The 26,958-nt window shown below is 39.0% G+C and overlaps 2 protein-coding genes across 15 annotated transcripts in view; one reads left to right on the forward strand and one right to left on the reverse strand.

Moving 5' to 3' along the window:
- The window catches only part of KHDRBS2 (KH RNA binding domain containing, signal transduction associated 2), a 359,384-nt gene that overhangs the window by 28,530 nt on the left and 303,896 nt on the right, over positions 1-26,958 (forward strand). The gene's annotated exons all lie outside the window — the stretch shown is intronic.
- LOC128785499 (filaggrin-like) lies at positions 24,911-26,759 on the reverse strand. 2 transcript variants are annotated; one of them, XM_053938154.1, is made up of 2 exons: positions 26,519-26,759; positions 24,911-26,288 (listed from the first exon to the last, which is right to left on the reverse strand). In XM_053938154.1, the coding sequence occupies exon 2, from the start codon at positions 26,280-26,282 to the stop codon at positions 25,101-25,103; it is 1,182 nt and encodes a 393-aa protein (XP_053794129.1). In that variant the 5' UTR covers positions 26,283-26,288; positions 26,519-26,759; the 3' UTR covers positions 24,911-25,100. The 2 variants fall into 2 exon arrangements, with proteins under 2 accessions (XP_053794129.1, XP_053794128.1); XM_053938153.1 differs by having other exon boundaries at positions 26,504-26,759.

Raw genomic sequence — 26,958 nt, forward strand, 5'->3', positions numbered from 1 at the left:
GCTACAACTACTTGCTTTCTGTCTGATTAAGAGGATATGAATCCCGCAGGGATGACATTAATCTGTAACCCAGGCAAAACAATCTGGTTTAACATATTTTACGTAATTAGTAGAGATATCAATTAGTGATAAGTATTGTAGTCTTTTGACAATCATTTAAAGTTGGGAATTGATACATCAACCTGTGTTAGAACTGCAGCAGGTTTTTTGGGTTTTTTTTGTGGTTTTTCTTCTAATTATGACTGTTTTATGTTTTTTGTCTTAATGCGTAGTGTTGTAAATTGTCAGATTGCAAAAAGACAAAAAGTATTCCATGATTAGTTTTCTCATTGGTGTGATGATGCTGTTTATACAGACTTCAGTTACAGCTGTGGAATCCATCATTAAACCCTGCTGTTACCATGTGGAGAGCAGTGATGTGCTGGTCCAACACTTTGTTCGTGCATATGTTGGTCAAGTTGTTTGGTCTCTGCTGCTTTATTTATTGCAGGTAACACTGACTAATTGTACTGAGGGCTTTTTGTGTAAAGAGAATCACAAGGAAGTCCATTCTGAATGAAACAGCAGAATGTTTATATATCAGCTAAGCATGGATGGTATATGATAGAGCTATCATTTAACATTCCTTGAACACTTAATTTAAAATAAACATAAAGCAAACTAAGAGTAGATTTTGAAGTGATTTGTTTGGAGCATTTTTTATGGTCATGTGTGAGTCAGAACAATTTCAAAAGAAATTCTTTATCACTTACTTGAATATATTTCAGTTTTAATACAAATTTCCTTGTAGCTCTGGCTGACTTGCACAATCTCAGAGATGTTTAAAAGGAGTGCCTACAAGGTCTGTGTTGTTTTGGGGATTTATTTTGGGTGGACTGTTGCCAGAGGACATGTTTAAATTAGAGCTGCCTTTAGTAAAATTTCAAAATTACCTATGTATAGTCTATATATAGTTCCAGTAATAGTTCCAGTAATACAATAGTTCTATAGTTCTATAGTTCCAGTAATACAATAGTTCTAGTAGAAATATAGTTCTGTTAATACAATAGAGCTCCTTGTTAGAACAAGAGATGGATGGTTGTTTTTTATTATTTTGACATTCAGTGGAATGAGTTTGAGGTAGCTAGATGTCTAATATATAGGGAATCTAGCTTAATAATTTTAAATACAGCTCTGTGTGAGGGCATGATTTCATAGTTCTACCAAAGAAAGATCTCTATTATTTTTCTCTCATTTTTTTTTAGTAAAAAAGCTTTTGAAGGAGAAAAAATACCAATTTTTAGAATTTTTGGAAGGCATTCAACATCTTGGCTCTTCCCCAAAATGCATTTCATACCATGTTTTTTGTGTATTCTTCCTTTATTTAGAGGAAAATTGTATCATGCCATGCAGTGACTTCTTTAGAAGACATTAAGAAACAGCATTTGCTGTTCTAAAGTAGCCTCTACTCAGAATTTGTCGATGTCTATGTGTGTATCCCTTCAGATTGAAGAGGGAGCTACTCAATGAATGAAGCTGTCTGCCTAAAAGCCTCCTAAGTCCCAAATGGCAACCAAGTTTACCTCTTCCCTTAGCACTGCGTGACTCCAGCCTGGGCCCCTTCCCTCCTAAGTCTGAAAGCTTTCTGTCAATGTTAATGCACTCATCCGTAAATGCTCAGAAAAATTACATTACAGATAATTACCACTGCTGTCATACCCAGGAATTCTATCCTGTGGTATATTTAGCATTTGTTTCTTGGGTGCTCAGCAGGGAGCAGTGGGCGTGGAAATTCAGTGGATCAGATTCTGTCTTGTTCTGTGCAGCAAGAATAGAATGAATAGAAGAGGCTTGTCCCACTTGCATGGACTGCCCGTTGTTGCACATACTCCATTGCATGTGCTGCTTCTTCCAACTAGAGAGGAGACTTAAGACCTACTCTAGGACAGTGACATGTCTAACCGTAACCATATGTTAGACAAAATAAGGCAGCCTGCATTTAAGAAAGTGGACCCTATTTCATAATTTCTGTATCTCATGCTGTAATTGTGATTATTAATTAGAAGAACTGCAATTGCTTTTACTGCATACACTAACTTTTGCTTCTTTAGACTTTAGCAGTGATGAAGAGTTAATCCACACACATCCACATAGATTTCAGTCTTAGCTTTGAGCCACAACCTTTGACCACGACTGAAAAATAAGTAAGTGAATTCTGTAATGTCTTCAGAGGATAAAAGACTGCTAGGGTGGCTATCATAAGCCATGTAGACTTTTGGGCATTGCTTCATTATAGTTTTGCATTCGCAGTGCTGGAGTAATTAGTAAAGCTGCTAATTCCTGCAGTGCCAACAGCAGGACCCTGTTCTAGGTTTGGCAGTATCATTCTTGGAGCTTGAAACACTTAAACAGGCTACCTCAATTTTATCTAACACAGCCAAAGAGTGCTGAATAGTTCTTACTACACTTCTTCACCGATTAAGTGCAAAATAATAATAGCCTCAGAAAATATATGAAAAATAAATACTACTTTTAGATTTTTGTGAGAAAAAACTAACTTCGAAACCTTTCATGATGGTATTGCTGTTAGTTGTTTATACTCAAATCCATTTGCCTTTATTAAGTTTCCAGGAACAGTTTAAATTGCATTTATTATTGTGCACAGTGAGAAATACTTATGGTTCTTGATTGCTTTTTTTTTCCTGTGTTACATACTCTGCCACTCAGAGAGGAATGGTGCTTGTTTCACTGTATTTTAATAATTTTTCCTGGGAAAGTATTTTTGTGTGTTGCAAATATGCGTTTGTTATTTTTAAGGAAATGCTAATTAGCTTCCAGGATACTTATAAACACTACAAGGTGAGCACTGGAGGCAATTCAGCAGAGGACTGCCTGTCAATGAATTCCTGAAGGAGAACCTGTGAGGTGGCTCAGGAGCTGGGGATGTGAGAGGGTCACTTCCCTCATGCAGTGTGTTGCTTCAGAAACTTTGGGTGCCACTGTTAATTTAGCCTTTTAAGCTGTTAAAAGTTACTTGGAGTCTCTGAATGGGCACCCAAAGAGACTATTGTTCAGGTTTTTACTGACTTCTTAGATGTTCCAAATTTCTACCAAGTTCTGCATTTTTTCCCTGTGGAGCAGCTAGCTGACTTCTGTCTTCACATGCATTAATGTTCTAGGTTGATATTTCTCAAGTCTGTATTTTATGAATGTGTTGATTTATGTGTAAACCAGCATTAACTTATTTCCAGTCCAGTGAAGGTACATGCAAAATATTATATTAAAGCAAATTCGATGTAAACTTTGGCTAAATAAAAATGTCTCAGCAGCATAAAATATTAATAATATGTTGAATTACAGAAAAATTAGGCTTTGAAAAGTCATATGCTCTATATTGACATGCCTTTAACTGAATGAGGTGTGTTGTTACAAGATCTCTCTGTCTAGATGGATGTTGAAAATACCAGGTGATGGAAACTTCACAACATGTTTCCCTGGTTACTCTGTGCCACTGCTGTTTTGGGGAAATACTTACTCTCCAGAGGCGGCATTTTTGCAAATACCTTCCTGTAGTTTAAGCTTCTGTCATTTCATTCAGTTATTCCTTCTTAGCTCTGCATGTTTGATTCCTTGCATTCAGCCCCCTCAGGGCAGCTTGAAGAGCAGATCAGTAAACTAATTCTGCAACCCTTGTGTGTGTACTGGTCAGCCTAGTGGTTGTTTTTTCCAGCTTTATGTGGGTTAATGTGTATGTGCACTCTGTATCATACTCCATGACTGTGAACACGTTAAAAAGATGGTTAGGCATCTGTATTTTCATTTGGATATCTATTGATGAAAATGCTCTATTGCAAACATCAGTCAAAAATTATGTAGACTAGGGGCCGTCTTGGGAGAATTTTATGTCCATTAAATAAATTGGTACTTTGTGGTGTATCTGATCTTTCTTCCGTAAGTTTTAAGTAATTTTAAATTCCAAATTAATTGCAGCATGATGATATATAAATGGTGTATATAAAAATGAACTTGACAGCATCCTAGAAAATTTACTGTAAGACTATTCCTGGCCATTGATAGCTTACATGCTTTTTAGCTGCTGAGAATATCAAGAGGAGCTGGTTCACCAGAGATGTGATTGTGTTCATCTGTGTGAGTGAAACACAGCAGGAAGAGGAAAGAATATGCAGAATAGGAACAGCACCTGCTTTTCATTGTCCAGATGATCATAACAAAATGAGACTATTTAGTGCTATAAATTAGAGGTCAAAAAATGTCTGTTGCCTTGCAAATGACTTTGTGCCTGTCTCCCATATGTCCTTTGTTTACCTTAATAGTGGTATTTCAGAGATACTGTACTCTTTTTAAGTAGTGAAAATTAAAAGAGCAGTTGTTAAATTAGATACTTATTTTCTAGATATAGAAATCTACAAATTATGTATTAGAATTTATTTTAATAATTAAATACACACTCTTTCCTGCATTGTTAGCAACTGTCATACAGTATTTCATACCATTGCTGTGATTGCACTGAGTGTAAATGAGCTTGGGAAATGAGAATAACTCCTTCATTGCAACCACTAAAACACCACTCCTTATGTGCTCGTGACTTTTTCACAGGCTGCCACTCCTTTTTGCTTCTCACCAGTCTTTTTAGTGTCAAACAGATTGGAAAGGTGAAACACTAGGGGGGAGCTTGTACAAGTCAGAAGAGAGTGGGACAACATGAGTAGGATCTCTTCAGGTATCCAGTGGAAGGGACTTGTGGGAATGGTTCAGAGTTGTGCCAGGGGAGGCACAGACCAGACATCAGAAGCATTTCTTCACCCAGAAGGGTGATCAGATTCTGGAAGAGGCTTCCTAGAGTGGGGGTTGGTGCCCCAAGCCTGTCAGTGAGAGGCATTAGGAAATTATCCTTCATAATGTATCTCAGCTTTTGGTCAGACCTGAAGTGGTCAGGCTTGGATGAGGGGAGCATTGTAGGTCCCTTCCAACTGGATCAGTCTGTTGTATTCTACACTGCATTCTGTAGGAATGGGAAGGGAGCTGAAAGCATGTGTCAGTTGAAGCTGGAAGATGAGTGCTGTAGAGAAGGGACAGGGAGACATGCTGTGGGTTGCCAGCCATTATTTCCCTTTTAGGGCTGTCTCCTCCCCATCTGTGCTATTGCATCTCTGTTGCTGTCCTCCCTCACATGCCTTTTTGCTGCCTTATCTGCCTCCTGATTTTTGCAGCAAGTTGCCTTGCTGTGGCCTGAAAAGCATGTAATGAGTAATGTGAAAACATGTCTTCAAAAATGGCTTCCATTTGAGGTTGTAGATGATTTATTCATTATTTGTGTCAGTTTTTCATGTTGTTGTTAAAGATGGAGAACCTCAATAGTGAATTTCTATAATTTGGGTTGAAGGGATTACATCTAAGGCTGGCTTTAGCACTATTCCTCTGAGCAGGTTTGAGTGCTGGTGTTAGTTAATATTGACCATATGGCTGTCATCTCCATTGTCTTTAATTCACTGAAAAGTCCTAGGATTTTCCTATCTCCTGTCCCTGTGTTTTGATGTCTTTTTATCTTTGATGTGGCATGTGCCCACATTTAATTCTTCCAATGCATTTTCACCTTGTTAGTAAATGACCCACCAGGTACTCTGCTCATTTTACTTTGACATTTATGTTAAGGTCCTGGTTTTTTTTTTTGTGTGAGTGTTTCTTGAGAACACCTGCTATCAATGAAAAATATGCTTAAACAAATGAAGGCCATTTTGACTGTATACTTCAGCAGTAGGTATAATGATTTAGATATAAAACCTGAAGAACTGATTTAAAATCAGTGAGGTATTTCTGTGACTTCCATGAAGTTATATATGCCTGAGATGATCAGATTCATAAATTTTTCAAGGATTATAAACATGTTGAAATTTTAGTAACCTAACACCCTTCAGCACTGGATTGCATTGGACAAGAAAAAGATGTTAAAATACATTCATGTATTTAACAATGCCTATATTCATTATGAAAAATGCCATATTGATATTTATAAGAAGTATTTCTAAAGTTACAGTATAAATATTTCATCATCAATTAATAAAGACAAATTAGTTGTTGAGGAGTACATAAAAATAGTAGTGAAATTTATTTTAACCGTATCACAATAAGTATAAGTAAATACATTTTCAGTGAAGCTTAGACCTATTGTCATTGGGAAAGAAAAGACATACAATAGTTATATTATATTTCTTTGTGTGATCATGAGAATTGGAAAGTGATTTGTGTGACCAGAGCTGTAGATTGCCCAGATGGGTATTTTATTTATGGCTGTTGTTATTATTATGCTTATGATACCATGAGATGCTTGTTAGATCTGTGTACACAGATGTAGTGGGCTATAACCTGCTTACTCATCACTTTATGCTGAAACTTTGATAGTGATTTGTGCTGGTGTTATAATTGTTTTGGTTTTTGGTTTTTTGTTTGGAGAATAATGTCATTGTATGAAATACTGATTGTATATTATCAAAATAAATTTAGTTACCCATATGTATCTGCTAAGATCCTAGACACTCTGAGAAACCATCTTTTAAGCACAGTCTGTGCCTGAAGCTGCTGCTAAAATTCACTCTTTCAGCTTGCCCTCATGTTGGTACACAAAAACTGGTACAATCATTAGTCATGTGAGTCTTCTCTGAGGATTAGACTGTTCTTAGATTTATTTATACCTGTGTTGTGATGTGAGGTCGGTTGTCATACTCTTGTAAAAGCATGATAATTATACTGCCTGAAATTGTAGTTTTTAGAATCTGTCAAATAGTCCCTGACTCTCTGGAGATGAAATGGTATATTAAAAACGATCTCTTTTAATCAAAATATCTCTGTATCAGGTTTTCCATGAAGCCAAGTTATAAGTAACATGGACAGTGAATGTCTTGTTTGGCAAACACTTCTCTGAATACTGTGAGGGTTTTTTTTGAAGTAAAAGTATAGATTAAAGGAGGGTACTTTAGTAACAGAAGGTTATAATTCAGTGATTAGACAACAGATCTATTAGTAGGAGCACTCTATTACGTAACATATTTTGCCATTCTTTGCTTCTGTGATGTATCTTCACATTTTGTATTGGCATTCCAGTTGCCTTGGCTATTTTCAGTGGTGCTAAGATAGAGCAATCTGTCTGTATCTATATAATTACAGACTATAGAAAAATATATTGGAATATTTGGAATTTTTTACTTAAGATTTTACTTAAGGACTTCTGGAAGTATATAATACAGTATACAGATGGCTGCCAAATGTCAGCCTTCAATGGGGTTGCCATGGTTTTTGCTGAAAACAAGGTAGCACTGAGCGTGCAAATACTTCCTTTTTTAGAGCATCTGGTATTCAGTAGAGTAGAAAATCAGGCATCATGATCCTTAGCAGGATTTAAGTGATATATGTGGAGCCAGTTAGGTGAAGCGAGCATGTTTTGAGGGCAGTAACAGAGAGTAATCAGAATCTAATATGTGTGAAGTAGAGACCCATGGTGAAACTTGGGATTCACAGAGAGCAAGCAGAAAGCTTTTCAGAGTGAGAATCCAGTGCACTGCTCAGCAGAGCTGCTTTTATGTTAGCAATAACAAGAGCAAAACAAGGATATAATAATCTCCATAAGAATGATGCTGATCTTTTGAAGGTTCAGAAGAAGTACTTTTTTCAAGATCATTCTTAAGGCAGTCCCAGATCTTTGAATTTTTGTGTAATTTATTCATTCAATGCCATTGCATGCAATGGGGAAGAAAAAAAAGCAGCATATTTGAATTAGAAGGAAAAATAACCAAAATACAGAAGATATTTCTGTGTAGGTTGACAGCCAGTTTTTGTGCCATGATTGATTTGGCTCTCATGAGAAGCAACTGCTATTATGCCTAGTTTATTTTGTGTCCTGCTGCTGCAGACTCTTCCTCTGATTAAGGGACTAACATCTACTGTGAGGTCCTTTCTTTTCTTCTGCATTACCCATGACTTAATCAATTTTGGACTATGCTGAACACAACACAGTGCTGAATAATTTATAACATTTGCCATACTTGACAACTATAACGTTTATATTATTGGTTTTGTAATGTATTTACACATCTCACCTAGCTAATAGCAAGAGTGGACTATTAAGATGTTTACCAATGCTTCCTTCAGCTTGTTTCTTTGCAATTACAATTCTAACACAATTACTACAAATAAATATATCTCCAAACAAAAAATGGTAATCATTACCCTATTAGTTTATTTTCCAGTTGAATCTTGAATTCAAAATTAATTTAGCTGGAACAGATAGTACCCATATATCCTCATTCAGTTCAGTATAAATTAATGTAAAATGAGCAGCTGAGTTTACTTACATTGCTCAACAATCCTTATGCAAAATTACTGGCATTATTTAAGGCCAACATAGGTCAAAGATTTGACTGCCTAGTAGAAGTATATCGGAAGACTGGATGCTTTGTTAAATAATACTTCTATTTATGAAACAAAAATTCCATTGGGCTCGACGACCTTTTGCATATAGAAAAAATCCTGAACATACAGTAGACAGTGTCCCAGTAACACAAAGAATGCTGTGATGCACTTCAGAATTTCACTGGTACTGTGCCCACAATACTTTTATGTTCTATGAAATAGTTTTTGAGCTGATTCATCATTAAGGTTGTAGAGTTGTACCTACGCTACTAGCTTTCCACACAGAACAATGGAGCTCTGGAGAAAAAAAAGAAAAAGGATGATTTCTTCATCATGTCTGTCTTTCTTAGGTGCACTGAAGATATATCTGCTAGCAGGTGAAGGACTAAAGTATTCTAAAGTGCTCCTGAACCATAAACAAAACCAGTGACTTTATTATTAGAGTATATTTGTTAACATTCTGCTACGAAAAGATTTAATTTTTAACCATCTGTATTTATAACAATTCATGCACATGAGAAACTTTCTAAAATTAGGAACAGCTCTTGCTTGTATTGCAAAAGGCTATGCAAGATGAATATTTAAGGGTGAGTTTGATCTCAGGTTCTCTCTAGGTTGCCTGCAGTGCCAAATACTTACAAGACAATTCAGGGTGATACCCACACCCAGGGGTATCAGTTTCTCTTCCCTTTTGCTTGCAACAAGCATACAGGTGAGCAGTGAAAGATCAGTCTATCTACTTATCTAGTCTATCTACTTATCTAGTCTATCCATCCAGCTACTTTTTCATGTTTGCCTCTCTTGTTGCTTCTACAACCTTCTCTCAGGATGTCAACTTAAATCTGCCTGATTTGTATCCCTTTGAAACACTTCTGATTGTCCTTTCTCAGAGTTTGAGTTGTGATTTTTTATCTTTTCTTCCTACAACAAACAGGTTATGCTTCTTTCTTCAGATCTCTTCATAGCATTTTCTCCATTCTGCCACCCACCCAGTCATTCATCATTTGTTACTGAGATGTCATTTCCCAGCTAAGATCTGCCTGCTGAACCAACCCTCATCACTCTTCTTGCAGATCCTCAAGGAGAAAAATGTTTACTCTTCTCATGTGGCTGTCCTCCATGATAGCACCTGTAAACTGCATTGGTTTGTCGGTGTCGTATTAGAAAGCAACTCTTACAAATAAGAGTGTTTCTTAAAATTTATCTGTTTCCTAATGCTAACATTGAAGGTTTAATTGGGAAAACAGTGTATAAACTGGCACTGAAATGAAAGCTGGTAGTGTTTGCTAGAGCTGGCTGGAATTGGCTGTGCTGGACATGAAGGCAGCTTCTCACAGAAGCCACCCCTGCAGCCCTCCTGTTACCCAAACCTGGCCATGCAAACCCAATAAACACTGTTGTAAGTACAAAAACATAATAAGACTGGGCCTCTTCTTTCTTTTAACTGTAGTACTGAGGAGTGTAGTAGTATGTGTTCATTGCTCAGATACCATTTTTTGGTTGGGATTTTACATAATAGGAAAAACAGACAAGGAAAACCGGTGGATGGATTAGTTCATGTTCACTGAAAAGTCATGATTTTTTCTTGTCTTTTTCCCACTGATTTCCTAATTGTCTACTTCTAGATCTAAGAATATTTAGTGGAATCTGAATCTCAGAAGAGCCCTTTCATCCTACAAATGAGAATGTGTTGGCACAGTGCTGTGATTCATGGGCAGGTTTCATAGTGTTGGATCTAGTGCTGTACTTGGCTGTAGAGAACTTCAGGATCCAGTCCTGGCTTCCTTTGGAAGCACTAAGAGTGTGGCTTCAAAAGATACCTGCTCCTCTGAATCCTTAATTTCAGGATAAATTAAGAACTTAAATTCTTTAAAATCCAGGGCTAAAGTTAATTTTTCCTTAAACGTATCAGTTTTAGAACATATCTCTATTGTTTTTATGTTTCTCTTTAATTTTGGGTTTTCACAGCACGTGTTATGCAGATCCTGTGGCATACAATTGTTAGAGCTGCTGACACACAGGTAAAAAATTCTGCTCCAGTTTCATGATATCTTTTGTTTAAGCTGTTCTGCACTGCTGCTGATTTGTGTTAGCTAAATGTTTCTATGGACTTCTTACACAAAGCTTTCTCAGATGCTTCTCCTTTAATAAAAACATCATAATTTCTCTAGAAACATTTATTTCCAAATTCATAGAATTTGTCTCTATGGAATGATTTTTCATATGGCACGAGAGAGAGATGTTTAATAGGGGACAATAGCCAAAATAGAGATCACAAAGGTAAATCTGCATGTTTTCTGTTTTCTTTTGGCAGATAGCCAGACAGCCTCTTATGAGAAGTTACATTTTTCCAAGATTTTCAGTTAACTACATGAATAATTGCTCCATTTTTTGCTTGCAAGTATTGGAATTTGTCTTCTTATAATAATGATAGCCTAGCTTTTAATTTGTGTGCAGGAATTTTAATTGGTAGAAATGTTTTCCATAGCAGCATGCATCTTCTGAAATAGAGCAGCACACATCTTTTGATTAATGCAGCCTAAGTCACTGGAGTGTTCATGGTGGCCGTATCAATTTCAACGCAGAAAAGCGAAAAAAGAATGCAGAAAGAATAGCAAGCCTGTTAATATCCCATGTCACTTCATTTGCATATTAATGTTTCAAAATCTAGATTTTTGCTTATCAATATGCTGTTCAAATACTATTTTCTATGAAAAAGTTGTTGATGTTTCTTGATTTTATTAAAGAATTATGTTTTTTCCTGCACTTCTCTAAAAATATTGGTAGGTAGATGCATGGATTCAAATGTAACATGACTTTTTTTTCCCTACAAAAATGGAAATAAATAATTTTATGGAAAATTCCTTTCATGTCTGTTGTGTAATTTCAATTGTAGAAATATTTTTAAAGTAGGACACTTACTGTGTGTATTGCTTGACCTTGCTTGACTTTGATATCTTGGACTTCCTAGAACACCCTAGAAAATACTACAGGGCATTTAACATGTTAATATAACATTTATATGGAGTTTATTTATCCATTTACTTTTTATTTTTAAATCTTGATATATAAAGTTGCTAAGAATAGACTTACATATTTAGGTAGATAGCAAAATTAATATTTAACTTTAGTATTTCAAAGTGTGCCTAATCAATGAGATGGTCTATCTTTGCCCATTTCTTTTTTAGCTCCCATTCAGAAACAATTCTGTTCTTTCTCTTTGATACCCCTTCTTATTCTCTACCAAGTGTACTCTTCAGATTTGTTCCCTTGGTTTCTGATGTCCTGCCTGAGAACTTGTTGCTGAAGATTGATGAAGCATGGCTTGAACTTTTGCCCTTCTTTTCCTTCATATGTTTTGTTTGTTTGTTACTTTGGTTGATCCTGTCACTTTTTTTCTTGTTTTTCTGCTTCATATTTCCTTAAGTGTCTCCTGGTCATCTCTTGGCACCTTTTCTCTCCACATTTCTAGATGCCTTGCCTTCTGTCTTCATTCTGGCTTACTTTTTTTCTAGAAAATATTTTTTAATGGAAAACAAGCTATATCTATAGTGTCTAATGCCATGTCTTGTACAATATTTTGGAAGCAGTCACAATACTTAATTTTGCTTTCTGGAATTTAAGAAAATGTTTTTCAGCCAAGAAAAGAGCCAATCCATTGTAGGTTTTGGAGAAAGCAGAAGAAAATAAAGGTGCAGATAAAAGTTTCTGTTTCTTGTCTATTCTTTCCCTCTTTTTGCTTAATGTTTTAATTATTTAGTTACTTTTCTTTTGAAATTGCTCACACTTGCTGTTTTTGTAGATGCTTGAAAAGATCCATGTCCTTTCTTGAAGCATCCTTTTAAGCAAATACTTCTAAAATGGAATTTAATATTCTCAGCTGGGTAGCTATGAATCTATGTGTGGGCGAGAACTGACATGCCCCAGTTATTATCAACGATTTTACCTCTCATGCAAGAGCATGTAGTAACAGGACAAGGGATGACGTCTTCAAACTGAGAGTAGGTTTAAATAATGTATGATGAAAAAATTCTTTACTGAGTGTGAGGGTGGTGAGACACTGGCCCAGGTTACCCAGAGAAGTCGTGGATGCTCCATCCTTGGAAGTGTTCCAGGCTGGGCTGGGTGGGGCTCTGAGCAACCTGGTCTTGTGGAAGGTGTCCTTGCCCATGGCAGGGGTGTTGGAACAACATGATCTTTAAGTTCCCTTCCAACCCTTAACGTTCTATGATTCTCTCCAGTACTGAGTGCTGTTTATTTTCTGACTGAAACAAAAATCTGTCTTATATTTTCATTACTCCATAAAATTGAAATGATGAGTATATAAGTGCCATCAGCTCTTGCTGTTGATGGCATCCATCCTAAAACAGAGAAAACTATAGGGTTTTTATCAGCCTTAAAAAAACCCAGCATTAGAAACACCCTAGCGTTATACATACCAAACCTGAATGGAGTATTTTTTGCATAAAATGGTTAAAATTTGTTGAGAAAAGAAGCACTTCCACAAAAATATTAAATTCCTTATTAGCTCAGCATCAAGTTGCAGTTCTTGTGTTGGGTTGAGCCTGAGCAGACCTGTTTGGCAATGGAATAGATTGTCTTGCAACACAGTGTACTCCTGGAAATTTTCTTCTTTGATAATGAGCCTGTGGCATTTTCTGAACTTGAGAGGCTGAGCTAATCAAGGCAGCTGACAAACCCTTCAGCATGCTTGAATCGGTGTGGGTTTGTCCAAATTCTTTCTGTGCCCTGTACAGCCTTAGGCACAAATTGACAGATTTATTTTTTTTTTACCAGCTGCTGAGATGGTTGGCAAGAGACATGTAACCAGATGAAAAAGTTTGTTAGTCCGAGACATAAAATTCAACTAAATTGAAAAATTTCCTTTTCACCTTTTCATTGTGAATAGTATTTTTGCCTGTTTTTTAAATAATTTGTGATACCTAATCTGCAGCAGCATAAGCACTTTCATCTGGATGTGATTAATTAGGATGCTTCTTGTGAAGCAGAACAGTTCTCAAATGTGGCAGGTCTTGGAGATCTCTCTACTGTTTCACCAGAGCTGGGAAAAAAGAGCTCCTTAGGAGATGGAGTTTTTTTTATGTCTGTTAATGAACAGTGAGGTAAATTGTGAAGGTGACATATAAAGTGGGAGACAGGAAAGAAGTGAAAGGTGTTCCAAGATACACAAGGGTATAATGGGCATTTTTGTTTGCTTGATGAGTCTAAGTAAGGCAGTTGCTCTTTTTCACTCTCAGAAGCAAGGCCTACCTGCCAGTTACCTTTCTGGAAGGAACAAATTGCTCCTAAAGAAAAGCAGGGCATATAGCAAATTTGTCTGGCTTTCTGGGTAACAAGATTAACCAACATTCAAATTGATGAACAAAACAAGCAGAAAGGTATTTCCACTTTCTAGGTGAAATTTAATGTCTCCATTTACTTAGAATCATGGAGGCCTTCCCAGCCTTACTTATTTTGTGATTCTAAGATTGAGTCCATTAACCAGCACTGCCAAGTCCACCACTACACCATGTCCCTAAGTACCACAAACTACATGTTTTTTGAGAACTTCAGGGATGTTTGCTTCACCCACTTCCCTGGGCAGCCTGTTCCAATGCTTCACAACCCTTTCAGTGAAGACATTTTTCCTAATAGTGAATCTAAACCTCCCATGGCACAATGTCTTCTTGTCCTCTCTGTTGTTATGTGGGAAAAAAGATGGACACACACCTGTGTACACCCTCCTTACAGGTGGTAGCAGAGAGCAGCAGTCTTCTCTGATTCTCCTTTTCTCAAGGCTAAACAGCCCTAGGTACCTAAGATGCTCCTCATAAGACTGGTGCTCCAAATTAATTTCTGTAATTATATTGTAGTTCTTTATCCTGTTCTGCAGAAGTATTCATTGGGTTCATAGTGCTTTACTGGGCTGCAGTACATTATTCCCTAAACAGTTTAGTGATAGATATGTAGTAAGGAGAAGGGTAATGATGAGCCTGCATTGTGGCAGCTATGAGCTAGGTCAAAAATAATTTTATTATATTCCCTCTCAGTCATGTAATCTGTGCTTCTTCATTTTTCAGGTATTAGGTGTTCACAAATCATAGGGCAAAATGAGTACTGGGATGACTTTTATGGTAATTTTAAGAAAAAATTTCCAAGGAAATACAGTTAGTTTGTACAATTAAAGAGTCTATTTGTCTGCCAGGCTGTTTTCCCCTAATATTTTCTAAACATGTCAGATAATTTCAAATTTATAGGAAGTAGAAATTCATTAGTTGCTGTCTCCTTACCATTTTGTGGTAGTGACAAGTTAAAAGCAATGCCTGAAATCCGGTGTTTGGAAAAGAGTCATAATGCTGCTTAGTCTTCTGGAAATGCTGGTTCCTGGAAAAAACTCTTGTCTCCCACAGAACTGATCCCACTCTTATCTACACTGATAATACAGCGAGGTGCACTGCGCTTGAGGAGTGAACTCTTGAGTCTGGCACAGACTTTTATGCCAGTTTTTCTATCCCCTGGACCAGGAACTGCCTTGAAAGTGGATGCCATTGCTTTGACTTCTAATAATGAAGAGCTGTCCGTGGGAGCTGAGAATATATTTGGTTTTATGACATGTTGCTGTTAGAACTGCAGGACTTCATCATTAATAAAAAGAAATGCATCTTTTTGACAGGCCATTTAGGCCAGTGTGGTGTCTTCTAGCCAGCTGGAGTTAGGAATATAATGCCTAGATATCATTTATTGATATCCACTTGTGTAAGGGCCCAGTGCAGATTCAGACTAACTCCTGGACTGTAACAAACAGCTGTGCAGATTCATCACAAGGAGGTTTCACTGTTATTGGGAGCTTCTCAGGTTGCTTGTTTCCTGGCAGCACTCCTGCTTACTCTGGATTCAGTTTCATATAACTGATATTTGTTAGTGATCCCATCTGTGATACTTTTTTTTTTTTTTCAATTGAATAAGAAGCCAAGGATCTGGTGGAGAAAAAAGGGACGCTTGTCATCACTGATTTTTAGATACACGCCAGGAGCATGCACTGTACTCATATTATTTGAAAACATTATCCTAGGCCCCTTTTTTCCCCCTTGACAAGATAACAGGCTTTGATGAAGTGGGTTGCAGACAGGTTCAGACATGTCTTCTTCACCTTTTAAAATTGATTTCTAGAAATGTTGTTGGAAGAGTCAAAGGATATTTGCAGGAAATGAAACAAGTCTAGTTGACATCGGTATATTTTAATTGAGTGCTGTGGCCTGGAAAAGGAGAACAAATATTCTTAAGGCAACATGACAAATCTGTGAAAAACATGCATCTTATTTGCCAGAGTATCAGTTGTAATACCACTCTAGGATGAATTTTAATTCCTTGTGTCAAATAACCCAGAGTAATGACATCATATTACCTGATGTTAATGTGGTTTCTTTCTTATGAATACAAGTTCACTTGAAATTTCCTTGGTTGCCATAGAATATCCTATTTCCAGGCAGGACTGAGGTTTCCTGCTTTTTGTTGAATAGTTTGCAGATACTTGGTTTATGTTGAGTTGTAAGAATGTCCCTAATCCTGCCTCAGTTGCCAAAGCTCTTTCTGGCATATGTAAATCGTAGCCAAGAGCACTCAGGGTCACTTAAGAAAAACTAGTATGTAGTTTGTTCCTACTTCTGACGTGGTTACTGACTGGTTTCTGTACCCTTATGTTACAGCTGTTTTGTTAAATTGACAGACCCAAGCGCTGGTACCTTGTTCACGTGTCCCTGTCATGTCTGCAGATCTGTAGGTGAGCAGCCAGTACTTAGACATGTCCTCAAGTGCAGCATGGGTGAGGAAAACCTATTGAGGTGTGAGCATGAGTGTGTTCAGTCAAATCCATTGAAAAATCAAATGCAGAAGAATCCACAGGAGGCACTGCAATAGCCTTCTCAGAATATTAAAATATCTTTAATTTTACACATTTTCTTCATTTCGGCTTCTTTTGTTTTCACCGCACATTTACATTTACAAGTGTGTTAATTCAGGTTTTCATGAGCCATATGTTTTTAGATATTGCTGATAATTTATTCTGAAGAGGCAGTACAGGAAGGTTGATCATCTTTTTAGTGAGTGCTACTGATCCTCTAGGGCAAGGATCTGTTTGTTAAGACTTCCAAGTGGAGGCTTAAAGCAAAGATGTGCTTTCCAGTGGGTTTGTGAGTGAAGGCTTGCATGCCTTTCTGCTGTTCAGATATCACTACTTTAGTCCTTCAATTTAAGTATCAATTTGTCAGAAAAGTTCTTCTTTGTAACTGTTGCTCTCAGTCTCAAGTAAAATAAATTAAAATGTATTGCAGCTGAAGCAGATGAGTTGTCTTACATTGTGATAGGAAGTGGTGTGATCTTTGGATGAATTAGGAAATCCTGATAGCATACAGTAAGTCTTTCAACATCATTAAACTTAACATTTGGCTTAATATATATGCTGGCTACATAGTCTTAACGAGCACCTGGATGCAACTTCTCTGTATATGAAGTCTTTGATGAAACAATGGATGTTTAAGAGAATGTCATTGTAGACAGGTGAGCATAATCATTCTTACCAGTACTGAATGTTTTGTTTCTTTCTTTTGTGCTTTTTTACCAATTATGAATAAAACGTTTGAGGTTTTTATATATAACTATGGTTTATATATATGAATACACTCAGTATTTTCCTGTCTGTATAGCAGTCAGAGCCATTCTTTGCTGACAGAGCACACTAGGAAGCAAAGGTCGTACGCTGACACTCTAAAATCTCTCCCACCTCTCAGCTGCAAAATCCTTGCATTTACCTGGTGTTTCATCATCATCTCTTCTGAACTTCAGTTTTCCTGTCAGTCTTTCAGATACAGATAACTTTCTGAGCCCAAGATCTGAAGTCACATCTTAAATGAAAACTACTATTTTGATGGTTTGTAGACTCCTTTCAAATACTTTGATAACTGTCTGAGCAGAGATTATCAGCTCATTAGTGGTATTGCTAACTGGAAAACCAGGAGAGGTCAGCAGGAAGCCTGAACTTCAAGCAAAATTTTATATTGGTTCTTAACTTCACTATGTAGCATCTTTTCATGGTTTCCAATATTGTGAACTTCTAGACATCAGTGTTATTCTGCAGCTGTTCTACCTCACAGTAGAGAAAAATCTGAAAAAGCTAGATAAGAGCAGAAAGGAAAAAATTGCTGGCTGCTTCATATGTCTGTCTTGCTCTGAGGACAGAATAGCAGACATTATTATCAGTAATAAGTTCTAGGACCGAAGAGAGTAAAAGAAAATTCCCAGAAACTGTGAAGAGACAGAAAGGCTTTCTTTGGCTGGTTACTCCAGCTGGGTAGAGCAACCCACTCAAGAGTACCAACAGGTGTCAGATAGGCAGGGATAGGTAATGAATATGTCACTGGTGGACTTACCTGCGATTTCATTGATCAATTAATCTTTCACCCCTACATATTTGTTCCACACCACACAATATGTAGCACAGCACTGATGCTTTTTCTTCAAATTAATCTGTGAGAACACTTCAGTGTGTCCTGAAGTGTTTTGTTGAATAAACTTTGGCACAGTAGAAACTACAAAAATCTTTGGCAAAAAGCTACTTTCCTTTTCTTACATGTCATAGCAACACAGTTTTCTAGGGTGTTAAATTCAAGGACACCTAGAGATATGTTCACAAATAAATACCCTTGTGATGTTTTTGTTGGTTTTTGCTTTATTTTTTACTTGTCTGAGTAAATCTTCATGCTCTCTATCTCTTCTTTTATGAGTAGTCTCATTCTCAGATGAAAAAAACCCAGGATCAAAAAATATAAAAAAATAACAAATATTGGAAATATAAGTTGTTGAAAATAAAAATATAAGTTGTTGGAAATAAAAAATATTTCAACAACTTTCAGGTTTGCCTTTCATCCAACTGGTGACATATTCGTAATACTGTCTAAGCTGCTCTGAAGGTAAGAGGTAAGAAGGGAGAACTACTGGGAACAGCTATTTAGTGAACTGCACAACATAGTTACAGCAATATTGCTGCCAAAACCAAACTTACAACACAGCCTATGCAGGTTAACTCCCCAAAGGTATGTTTGACTTCAAAGACACTTTTGAAAGAACTTTAGTCTTTAAAATCTTACCCAGTGGCTTGCTCTCTTTTTAACAATTTGATAAAAAAATACATTTAATCAATGTTGTAATTGTTGGGTTCCTTCAATAGTCCTTCTAAAATCCTAATAATAGTCCTTTTTTTTTTTCCCAAAGCAAGAAAACACCTATATCTTGAAGCGGACATTGTTGTCACCCTTTAAATGTTATCAGCAACTTTATTTAGTAAGTCATCACATTCAGAATGCATCCCAGATCTTTTCTTTATATTGCACTTGCTGATGCTGACCTTTGGATTGCTGTTATTTTTACTGAGATGAGAAAGACTGCATCAATTTCCTGCAGCAAATTTCATCGTAAATAGTTGTGGGGTTTTTTTTGTTGTTGTTTGGTGGTTTTTTTTTTTTTTTTTTTTTTTTTTTTTTTTTTTTTTTTTGTTTTGTTTTTTTTTTTTTTGTGATTGCAGTTGCTATATATCTAAAATTACATGAGATAGTGTGTCAGTGATAGTGGGAGTGTATTCAGCAACTGAACTAGGATTATATGGACTACTGTCTTGAGGAAATACTTGGCAATCAGACTTAAAACTCTCCATGGAAAGGTGTGCATCGGAGCAGATGTTCACAAATTTAGTAAGCGCTAATACTTTCATTTCAGGACTTTTCTAGTTATTTAACACTACTAGTATCCTCTTTATAGCTTTTTTTATTCTATACTGATCTAGGCATAGGTCAGTAGATGGATACATTAGGTAATTATTTTTCTACCAATAGTATAATTTGGACAAGAAATTACCTTGTAGCATACCTTTGCAAGCTGCTGATTACATGATGGGTAGAGCCAAAGTAATGACCAGGCAGTAAAAATCAGTTGTCAGTATAGAGAGGGGATAGCAATCTAAGTTTTTGGATACTTGAATTTTCCTCCTTTGTTTTGTTGTTAATACTCTTTGGTTTTCATTTAATTAGAAATACAAAGTTCTTTAGATCTTTAATTACTTTTCCACCTATGTTAGTACATTTTGTTAAAAAAGTTTGCTAAGGATACAGGGCTAATGCAATCATGCTGTTTCTGTCTTCTAACTTTTTCTGCAACGACATTTAAATCTTTTGGATAAGTTCCAGAAATTTGACAGACATGGATAAGTCTGAAATTTATTGCATTTGTAGGATCCTGGGATAGTTCACATGTCAAGGGACCTTGGGAAATCTCTAGTGCAACCTCCTGCTCAAAGCAGGGCCAGCCAAGGGTTCAGACCAGGTTATTCAGGGATTTGTCCAGGTGGATCATGAAATCTTCCAGTGGAGGAGATGGTATATCTGGGCAACCTGCAGCACTGCTGGACTGTGTTGAGAAAACTTTTCCTTATACACATGCTAAACCTTTCTATTTTCACCTTTTCCCTGTTTTCTGTTACCCTTGTTTCATGCTCCTGTGAAGAGCGTGACCGTGGGAGCATCAGCATTGCTGAGCTGCTGTTAGATCTCTCAGAGCTGTGTCTTCACCACAATTGACAGGCCCAGTTCTCTCAGCCTCTTCTCACAGGACAAGTGCTCCAGCTCTGACCACCATGAGTGGCCTTCACTGACCTTGCTCCATTCTGTCAATGTCTTTCCTCTTCTGGGGAGGAGAGGGCAAGTCTGGCCCCAGTGTTGCACATACATGCAGTCTAATGAGTACCTACTCAGTGAGTAGGTGATCCTAAAGGATCACTTCTCTGCAATTTCTCTTATGTTCTACACAGTAGGTAGCCTGATAGATGATAATAGCCATAAAGTCCAACAATAAAAAATACGTGCATAATAAATTAAATTTTTAATAGATGCTGTATTTTCAGACATGCCCAAATTGAAAAGACCTTCAGTACCTTATGGGATGGAATCTAATCATAAGGGAAGAATCTGAAAAAGACTAGAGTTTATCAGTATGGATGCTTTCAGCAGTTCCCCTGTGTAATTACATCCTATACATAAAAGTATTTTTTTTTCCAATCTGTAACATCGCAAAGAGATGCCCCTCCTGAAAAACGTTAAATACCCATTTTTGTTTCTTCTCATACTGTGCCTGATTTTGCATGTCTCTGTCATTCCTTTTTGACTTGTCTTTCAGAATTCTTTCTGAACATTACTAGCCACTTTTCTTGCTTGAGAGCTGAGGTGATTCAGCTCGAGTTAATACAGTTATAAAGCTTCAGTTTGTATTTGTCTAGAACAGATGACATAAACATGTAGATCTCACCCACAATTATCTAACAGGTATTAAATTCATCACTGGCAGAGGTATTGACTTACTTGTGTCTGATGTAAGAAGAATTATTTCCTTATCCTCCCTGAATCATCTCAACTAGCTGTGTGACTCAACGAGTATGTGTACATAAAGGAATGTTGTTAATACAATATATGAATGTGTTTCTGGGTGAATATAGTGAGCCTGTGGCTAATTTTTCAGTGCTCATGGCTGATTGTATTGTCCTTATAACCCCTCCCAACCACTGTTGGTACACACAATGTTTTTACTTTTAAGTTACCAATTCTTAGGGATTTGGATGTTGTTTTTATTACTGGAAACCTCTTAGGATGTTCACGTCTCATGAATTAACTTCAATTTAATTTGTTCAACTATTGAGACATCTGCCTTTTTTTTTTCCCTGATTCAAAGTCCAATAGCCCTGCTTTCAATGAAAATGTAATGCCTTGGACAGAAAATAAGCCTTCATGTATGTTTTCAGTATTTTCTGTTTCTAAAAATATGCTGGGATTTTTTGTTAACACTGTTCTAGGTATTCAGAGTTCTCACTGTGTAATTTTTTAATGAACCTTAAATTAAAAATGCTCTCTCTAAATTAGAGCTGTCAGTGATTTAGTGGTTGTTATTTTGCACTGGCATTGTCTCATTCTTCCTCTTACAGTTCAAACATTCTTTCGTTAACCTGCAGAAAAAGTGTACTTCTTTGAGTACTAGATAAGCTTGATATACATAATAGTACTTGCATGCAAGAAGTTGGTGATACTCCCATTCTGTAAATCATTCCCATTAACTGAAACATATGATTGTTTCAGAGGGCTTGACCTTATTAACAGCAGCCCATGATTCTTGATTGAAGCAGTGCCAGTACTGCAAATGCAAAGGCAAGAAAAGCCAGATAGGCTGCAAAATTCCTTTAAGTGGGAGGCAAATGTTGACAGCAGGAAGAATTGTGTAGATTTAATTTTTTTGGTGGGTTGGACAGACTGACAAGAACAAAATTATTTTTTGAAGAGTTTTGACATGACTCTTTAAGTGTAGAAAAAGGATGTTTTTACTCTGGGGTGCTTAATTTTAATAGAAAAAATATATTCATTAGAGAAGTTTTGTAATAGGTGTCAAGGACTTTGAAGAGAAATGTAATTAACATAGTTTTATTGGCACTGTAAGAGTAAAGCAGAGAATACTGAAAAGGATCTACAAATTTAGCTTTCCATTTTATAAATCCATGAAGGAAAAAGAAGGTACTCCCCTCAAAAAAATCCACATAAATGGGCTGACAATATTTCCAGAATTTTACAGCTCAAAGTCTGGAGATAGCTCAAGATAAATTTTCATAGGGAATAATATCTCTAAAAAGATATAGGTAGAAATGTCTTTTTGTCTCTGATACTTCTCTAGTCAGGGCCTCTTTTTTGCATGACTGAAATACGCATGGTTTGAGCTGTAAAATTCTTAACATACTGTCAGCCCATTTGTGTGGATTTTTTTTTTTGAGAGAGGACTACCTTCTTTTTCCTTCATGGATTTATGAAATGGAAAGCTAAGTTAGTAGCTCTTTTTCAGTATTCTCTGCTTTACTCTTACACTCCCCTCTGCATCTGGACAGAGGAGAGAAAATTTAATGAAGGGTTCATGGGCTGAGATAAGGACTGGGAGAAAACACCCATCAATTGCCATCAAAGGCAAAACAGGCTCAACTTAGAGATATAAAGTGAATTTATTGCTAACAAAATCAGAGCAGGATAATAAGAAGTAAAATAAAGCCCTAAAAAATACCTTTCCCCCACCCTGCCCCCCCCCCCCCCTTCCCAGCTCTACCTCCTATCCTAGCAGCACAAGGAGACAGGGAATGGGAGTTATGGTCAGTTCATCACCCATAGCTTTTCCTGCTACTCAGGAATCCTTCCCCTGCTGCATCATGGGTCCCTCCCATGGGAGACAGTTCTCCCTGAACTTCTCCAGCATGTGTCCACAAGAAGCTGCTCCCTCTGAACTGCTGCAATGTGAGTCCATCCCACAGGGAGCAGTTCCCTCAAACTGGGTCATTTTGCATGACGTGCAGTCCTTCAAGAGAGGCTACTCTAGCATGGGTCCCTCTCACCTCAGGTCTTCCATGTAGTCACAGCCTCCTCTCAAGTATCCACCTGCTCTGGCGTGAGGCTCCTCCATGTGCTGTGGGTGGATCTCTGCATCCTGATGGATCATCATAGGCTGCAGGGGGACAGCCTGCTTCACCCTGACCTTCACTACAGGCTGCAGAGGAATCTTGGCTCTGATGCCTGGAGCTTCTCCTGCTCCTCCTTCTTCACTGACCTTGGTGCCTGCATAGTTTTTCTTCTCACATGTTCTCATTCTGCTCTTCTCTGGCTGCAATTACAACTGCCCCACCATTTTTGTTTCGTTTCTTCCTAAACATGTTATCACAGAGACATTACCACCATTTATAGTTGTCCCAACCTTGGCCAGCAGCATGTCCATCTTTGGAGCCACCGGAAGTTGGCTCTGCCAAATGCTGAGTAAGCTTCTGGCAGTTTCTCACAGGGGCTACCCCTGTAGCTCCCTCTACTTCCAAAACCAGGCCACGCAGACCTAATACAGCTGGTCACAAAATCCTATACTGCCTATAGGTTTCTGTAAGCAGCAGCACACGTTCCCCTGCACTAGGAATACAGTCTGCAGCCAGCAGCAAAGCTGCAGAAGTCAAGCATTAAAGAACTGCCTGCTCTGTGTTAGGACAGCACTTGGGCTACCACCAGTGCCAGGGACCATCCTGGTGCAGGTGAGTGACACTGGAGTGTGGTGGCAAGTCCAGCTCTCAGGGCAGGATGGCGACTGACCTTTTTGACATGTGCAGGAATGTACTCAAAAGCTATGTGGCTGTAGTCCAGTGGCCACCATCTCTTGGTGACTCTGCTTGAGCAGAGGTGGTTACACTAGATGGTCTCTGCAGGTCCTTTCCTGCCTCCACTGTTCTGCGGTTCTGTGACTCAAAACACACTCAAGCTAAGAAAGCCCCTCCAGATTTCATGACATGGGAAGGTTTGAATGATTCCATATGCTCATGGAGAGCCAGGTTTGTCTCTCACAAGTCAGTTGTCCATGTGGCAGCCACCTCTTTTCCTTTGGGAGATTTATCAGTGACTGCACAGAAAACTAACAAGCTAAACACAAGCATGAGGGATGCAGTGAATGCGACTAAAGGCATTGGGTCTGTATTTGTAGCATGTGTTGCATGTGACCATAGTTTTTGTAATTGGCAAGTAAAATTTTTCAGCTGAAGCAACTAGCTGTGTGTCAGTGCTGTGAGCCAGCAAGTTGGCAGCTTGATCCTGTCATGAGACTGTCGTAATGCTTCTTTTCTGTGGTGGTACTAGTCATGGAGTGACATGAGGATTGTACACAGTAACGGCTGACTGTAGTTCAGTACAAAAACTGAATACAGTTTGTCTTGCTCCAGTCTTTTGAGAAGACTCCTCTTTTTGCTCCAGTCTTACTTGAAAGTAACAGTCCTTGGTGCAACACTGTTTTTTGATGACTTTGGTAGTCTTTGGCCATGGTCTGAAGAGCCTGTAGCCTGTAGTGCCACGCTGGGCGTTAAGCCTGAGGCTTTGTGCAGGGCATAGCATGGGGGCAAATTTCTCTATGAAGGCTTTGGGGTTTATTTTTAAAGTCTTTAAAGAAGAAGGAGAAGGAAAAGCTTTCCAGAGGCTTTCTACCAGGCATTAGATTTGGACTGGCATTACAGGCAGTGCCTTTGAGATAGAGTAATTGTAAACTGACTTCACTGTTCGCTGCTTCATTGTGAGAAGAGTGGTAACAGAAGTTACTCTGTGGGGTGTTTGGGATAAAGCATAAGAAAACAGGTGTGGAAGGACAAGAGATTTCCTAATAAGTTGTTGGTGTCTTTGGTACCAGGGCAAAAACAAGAAAAAGTTGACCACACTGTGGAAACCCAATATAGAGAGAAAGGCACCGCTTACAAAATGTTCAGTACCCCATTTTATACACAAGTGGATACCACAGAACAGAATGACAAAAGCAGTGCTGAAGTTTCATGCCTGTTATCCTCCTAACCTGAAAAGGCCTTGCAAGGATGTCTTTAGATTTTCAGATGCATTTTTTGATGGAGAATAGATCCTCAGCCCCAGGCTTGAGCATTGGATTTGACTTTATTTTTGCAATTGTTAGTAGGAGCTGTTTTTGTCTAAAATAATTTTTGTCTAAAATCATTCCTGACACTGGTAACAGGGCATACAGTAGTTCCCTTGTTGGTGGGGTGTGCTACCAGGGTTATGCCCAGCATGGCTGCAAGACCTCCATGGGGATCAGTTCTTTGTCACCTATGGTTTAGTGAAACCGACCTGGCGTCTCCGCCGATGGCGCTCACGGCACCCCGAGGAGGTTGAGATGTCACGTTCCATCCTCCTTAGATTCTCCCGCAGTGTTTGGTGCTGTGTGCTGCGGGACCTCCCCCGGGATCGGCTCCTTGTCATCTGTGGTTCAATGAAAGAAGCTTGGCGTCCTTGCTGAAGGCGCTCACTCCTCCTTGGGGAGGCATGGACACCCTGTTCAATCTGTCTGTCATAGCATTCCATCCTCCTTCGACTCTCCTTCAGGGGCAGCGTGCTACAGAACCTCTGTGGGGTTCGGCTCCTTGTCATCTGCAGTTCTCTGTAAGAAAGCTGGCGCCCCCGCTGTTGGCGCCTGCTCCTCCCTGAAGAGGCACGGATGTACCAATCATGCCTTAGAGCTTGTCCCTCATCGCGTTCCATCTCCCTTAGATACTCCCTCAGTGTTTGGCTGGAAGATCTGTTCGACCTCTGCCGGGATTGGCTCCGTATTGCCCTCGGTTCTATGAAAGAAACCTGGTATTCTTGCTGACGGCGCTTACGCCTCCTTGAGAGGGCACGGACATGCCGTTGGGTCCTTTGGCCCTTGTCACGAGCAGTGTTCTGAGCCCTGCTCTGCCGTCGTCTCCTGCTGCTTGAGTGGTTGTAGCCCTGGGCCTGCTGGACCCTGGCACGGCCATTGTGGTGCCTCCTTGGATACCTGCTTCGGGTCTTCTCTTGGGCCCTGCCACGGCGGCTGCCACCGTGGCTGCCACCGTGGCAACCACTACATCTTCTGCTGCAAGACTTGCGATACTGTCGTCCTGGGGCATGATGCTGACATCTTCCTGTAGAGCGGGACCCAGCTTGCTCTCCTTGATTATGGCTGGCAGAGCTGATGGACTCATCAATGGGGTGCACCTCAGAGTTACTGTCTCCCACCATGTGGAATGTAAGTGGGAAAGTTGACTGGCGTATCAGGCTCTCCACTCTTCTGTGGAACCACTCCACCATGCAGTAAAAACAGAAAGGGTGCCAACGCCAGGTCACAGAGGCTCGGTCATTATTGCCAGCCCTGCAGATTGGGCACCTTAGGTTCTCTGAAGCACCTGGACGTGCAGCCCGGGGCACCTGGATGGTGCTGGCAGCAGGGGAAGAGGTGCCTCTTTCTGCCAGGTCTTCCTCTGAGGCCATTTTGCCCTGCAAACCAAAGAGATAAGCTGATGTGCTCCCTGGTGTGGGGACACAGTCTGCAGCCAGCAGCAAAGCTACAGAAGTCAAGCATTAAAGAACTGCCCACTCTGCCTCAGGACAGCACTTGGGCTGCCACCAATGCCAGGGACCATCCTGGGGCAGATGAGTAACACTTGAGTGTCTTGGCATATTCTAGCTCTTGAGGCAGGATGGTAACTGACCTCTCTGATACGTACAGGCAGGAGCTGGGCTGCTGGGAAAGGAATTCCTGGCCTCTCAGCAGCTGCAGACAGGCCCTGAGTGCATGGCAGATTGGGATCAGCACCCCAGGCCCTGTCAGTATCCTTGTCCAGCAAATCTTTGTGCCCTCAGAAAGCACACAATGGGATGGGGGTCCTTTTTCCTCCCCCACATTCAGATGTCTGTCCCCAGTGGAGGAGGCCAAATACTGTGGCCTTTTGGGGCTTCCCCAAGCATCCAAAAGGCTTGTTGTCACATGTGTCACAATGACTCCCTGGTGACTACGTGGGGCTTTCAGGGACCACACCCAGAAGACACAAACTCCAACCCTAAGGAATGAAAACTTCCAAGATATCTCATCTCACACAGCTGCTCCACTCAAGCAAAATCCTAATGCCATATTTTTTAATATAAATTCACAGGTTACACTGATGAT

This window comes from Vidua chalybeata, chromosome 3 (genome assembly GCF_026979565.1).
Source record: "Vidua chalybeata isolate OUT-0048 chromosome 3, bVidCha1 merged haplotype, whole genome shotgun sequence".
Taxonomy (NCBI): Eukaryota; Metazoa; Chordata; class Aves; order Passeriformes; family Viduidae; genus Vidua; species Vidua chalybeata.

Excerpts from the sequence above, each read along its gene's own strand:
- LOC128785499 (XM_053938154.1), bottom strand. The coding sequence starts at position 26,282 with ATGGCCTCAGAGGAAGACCTGGCAGAAAGAGGCACCTCTTCCCCTGCT.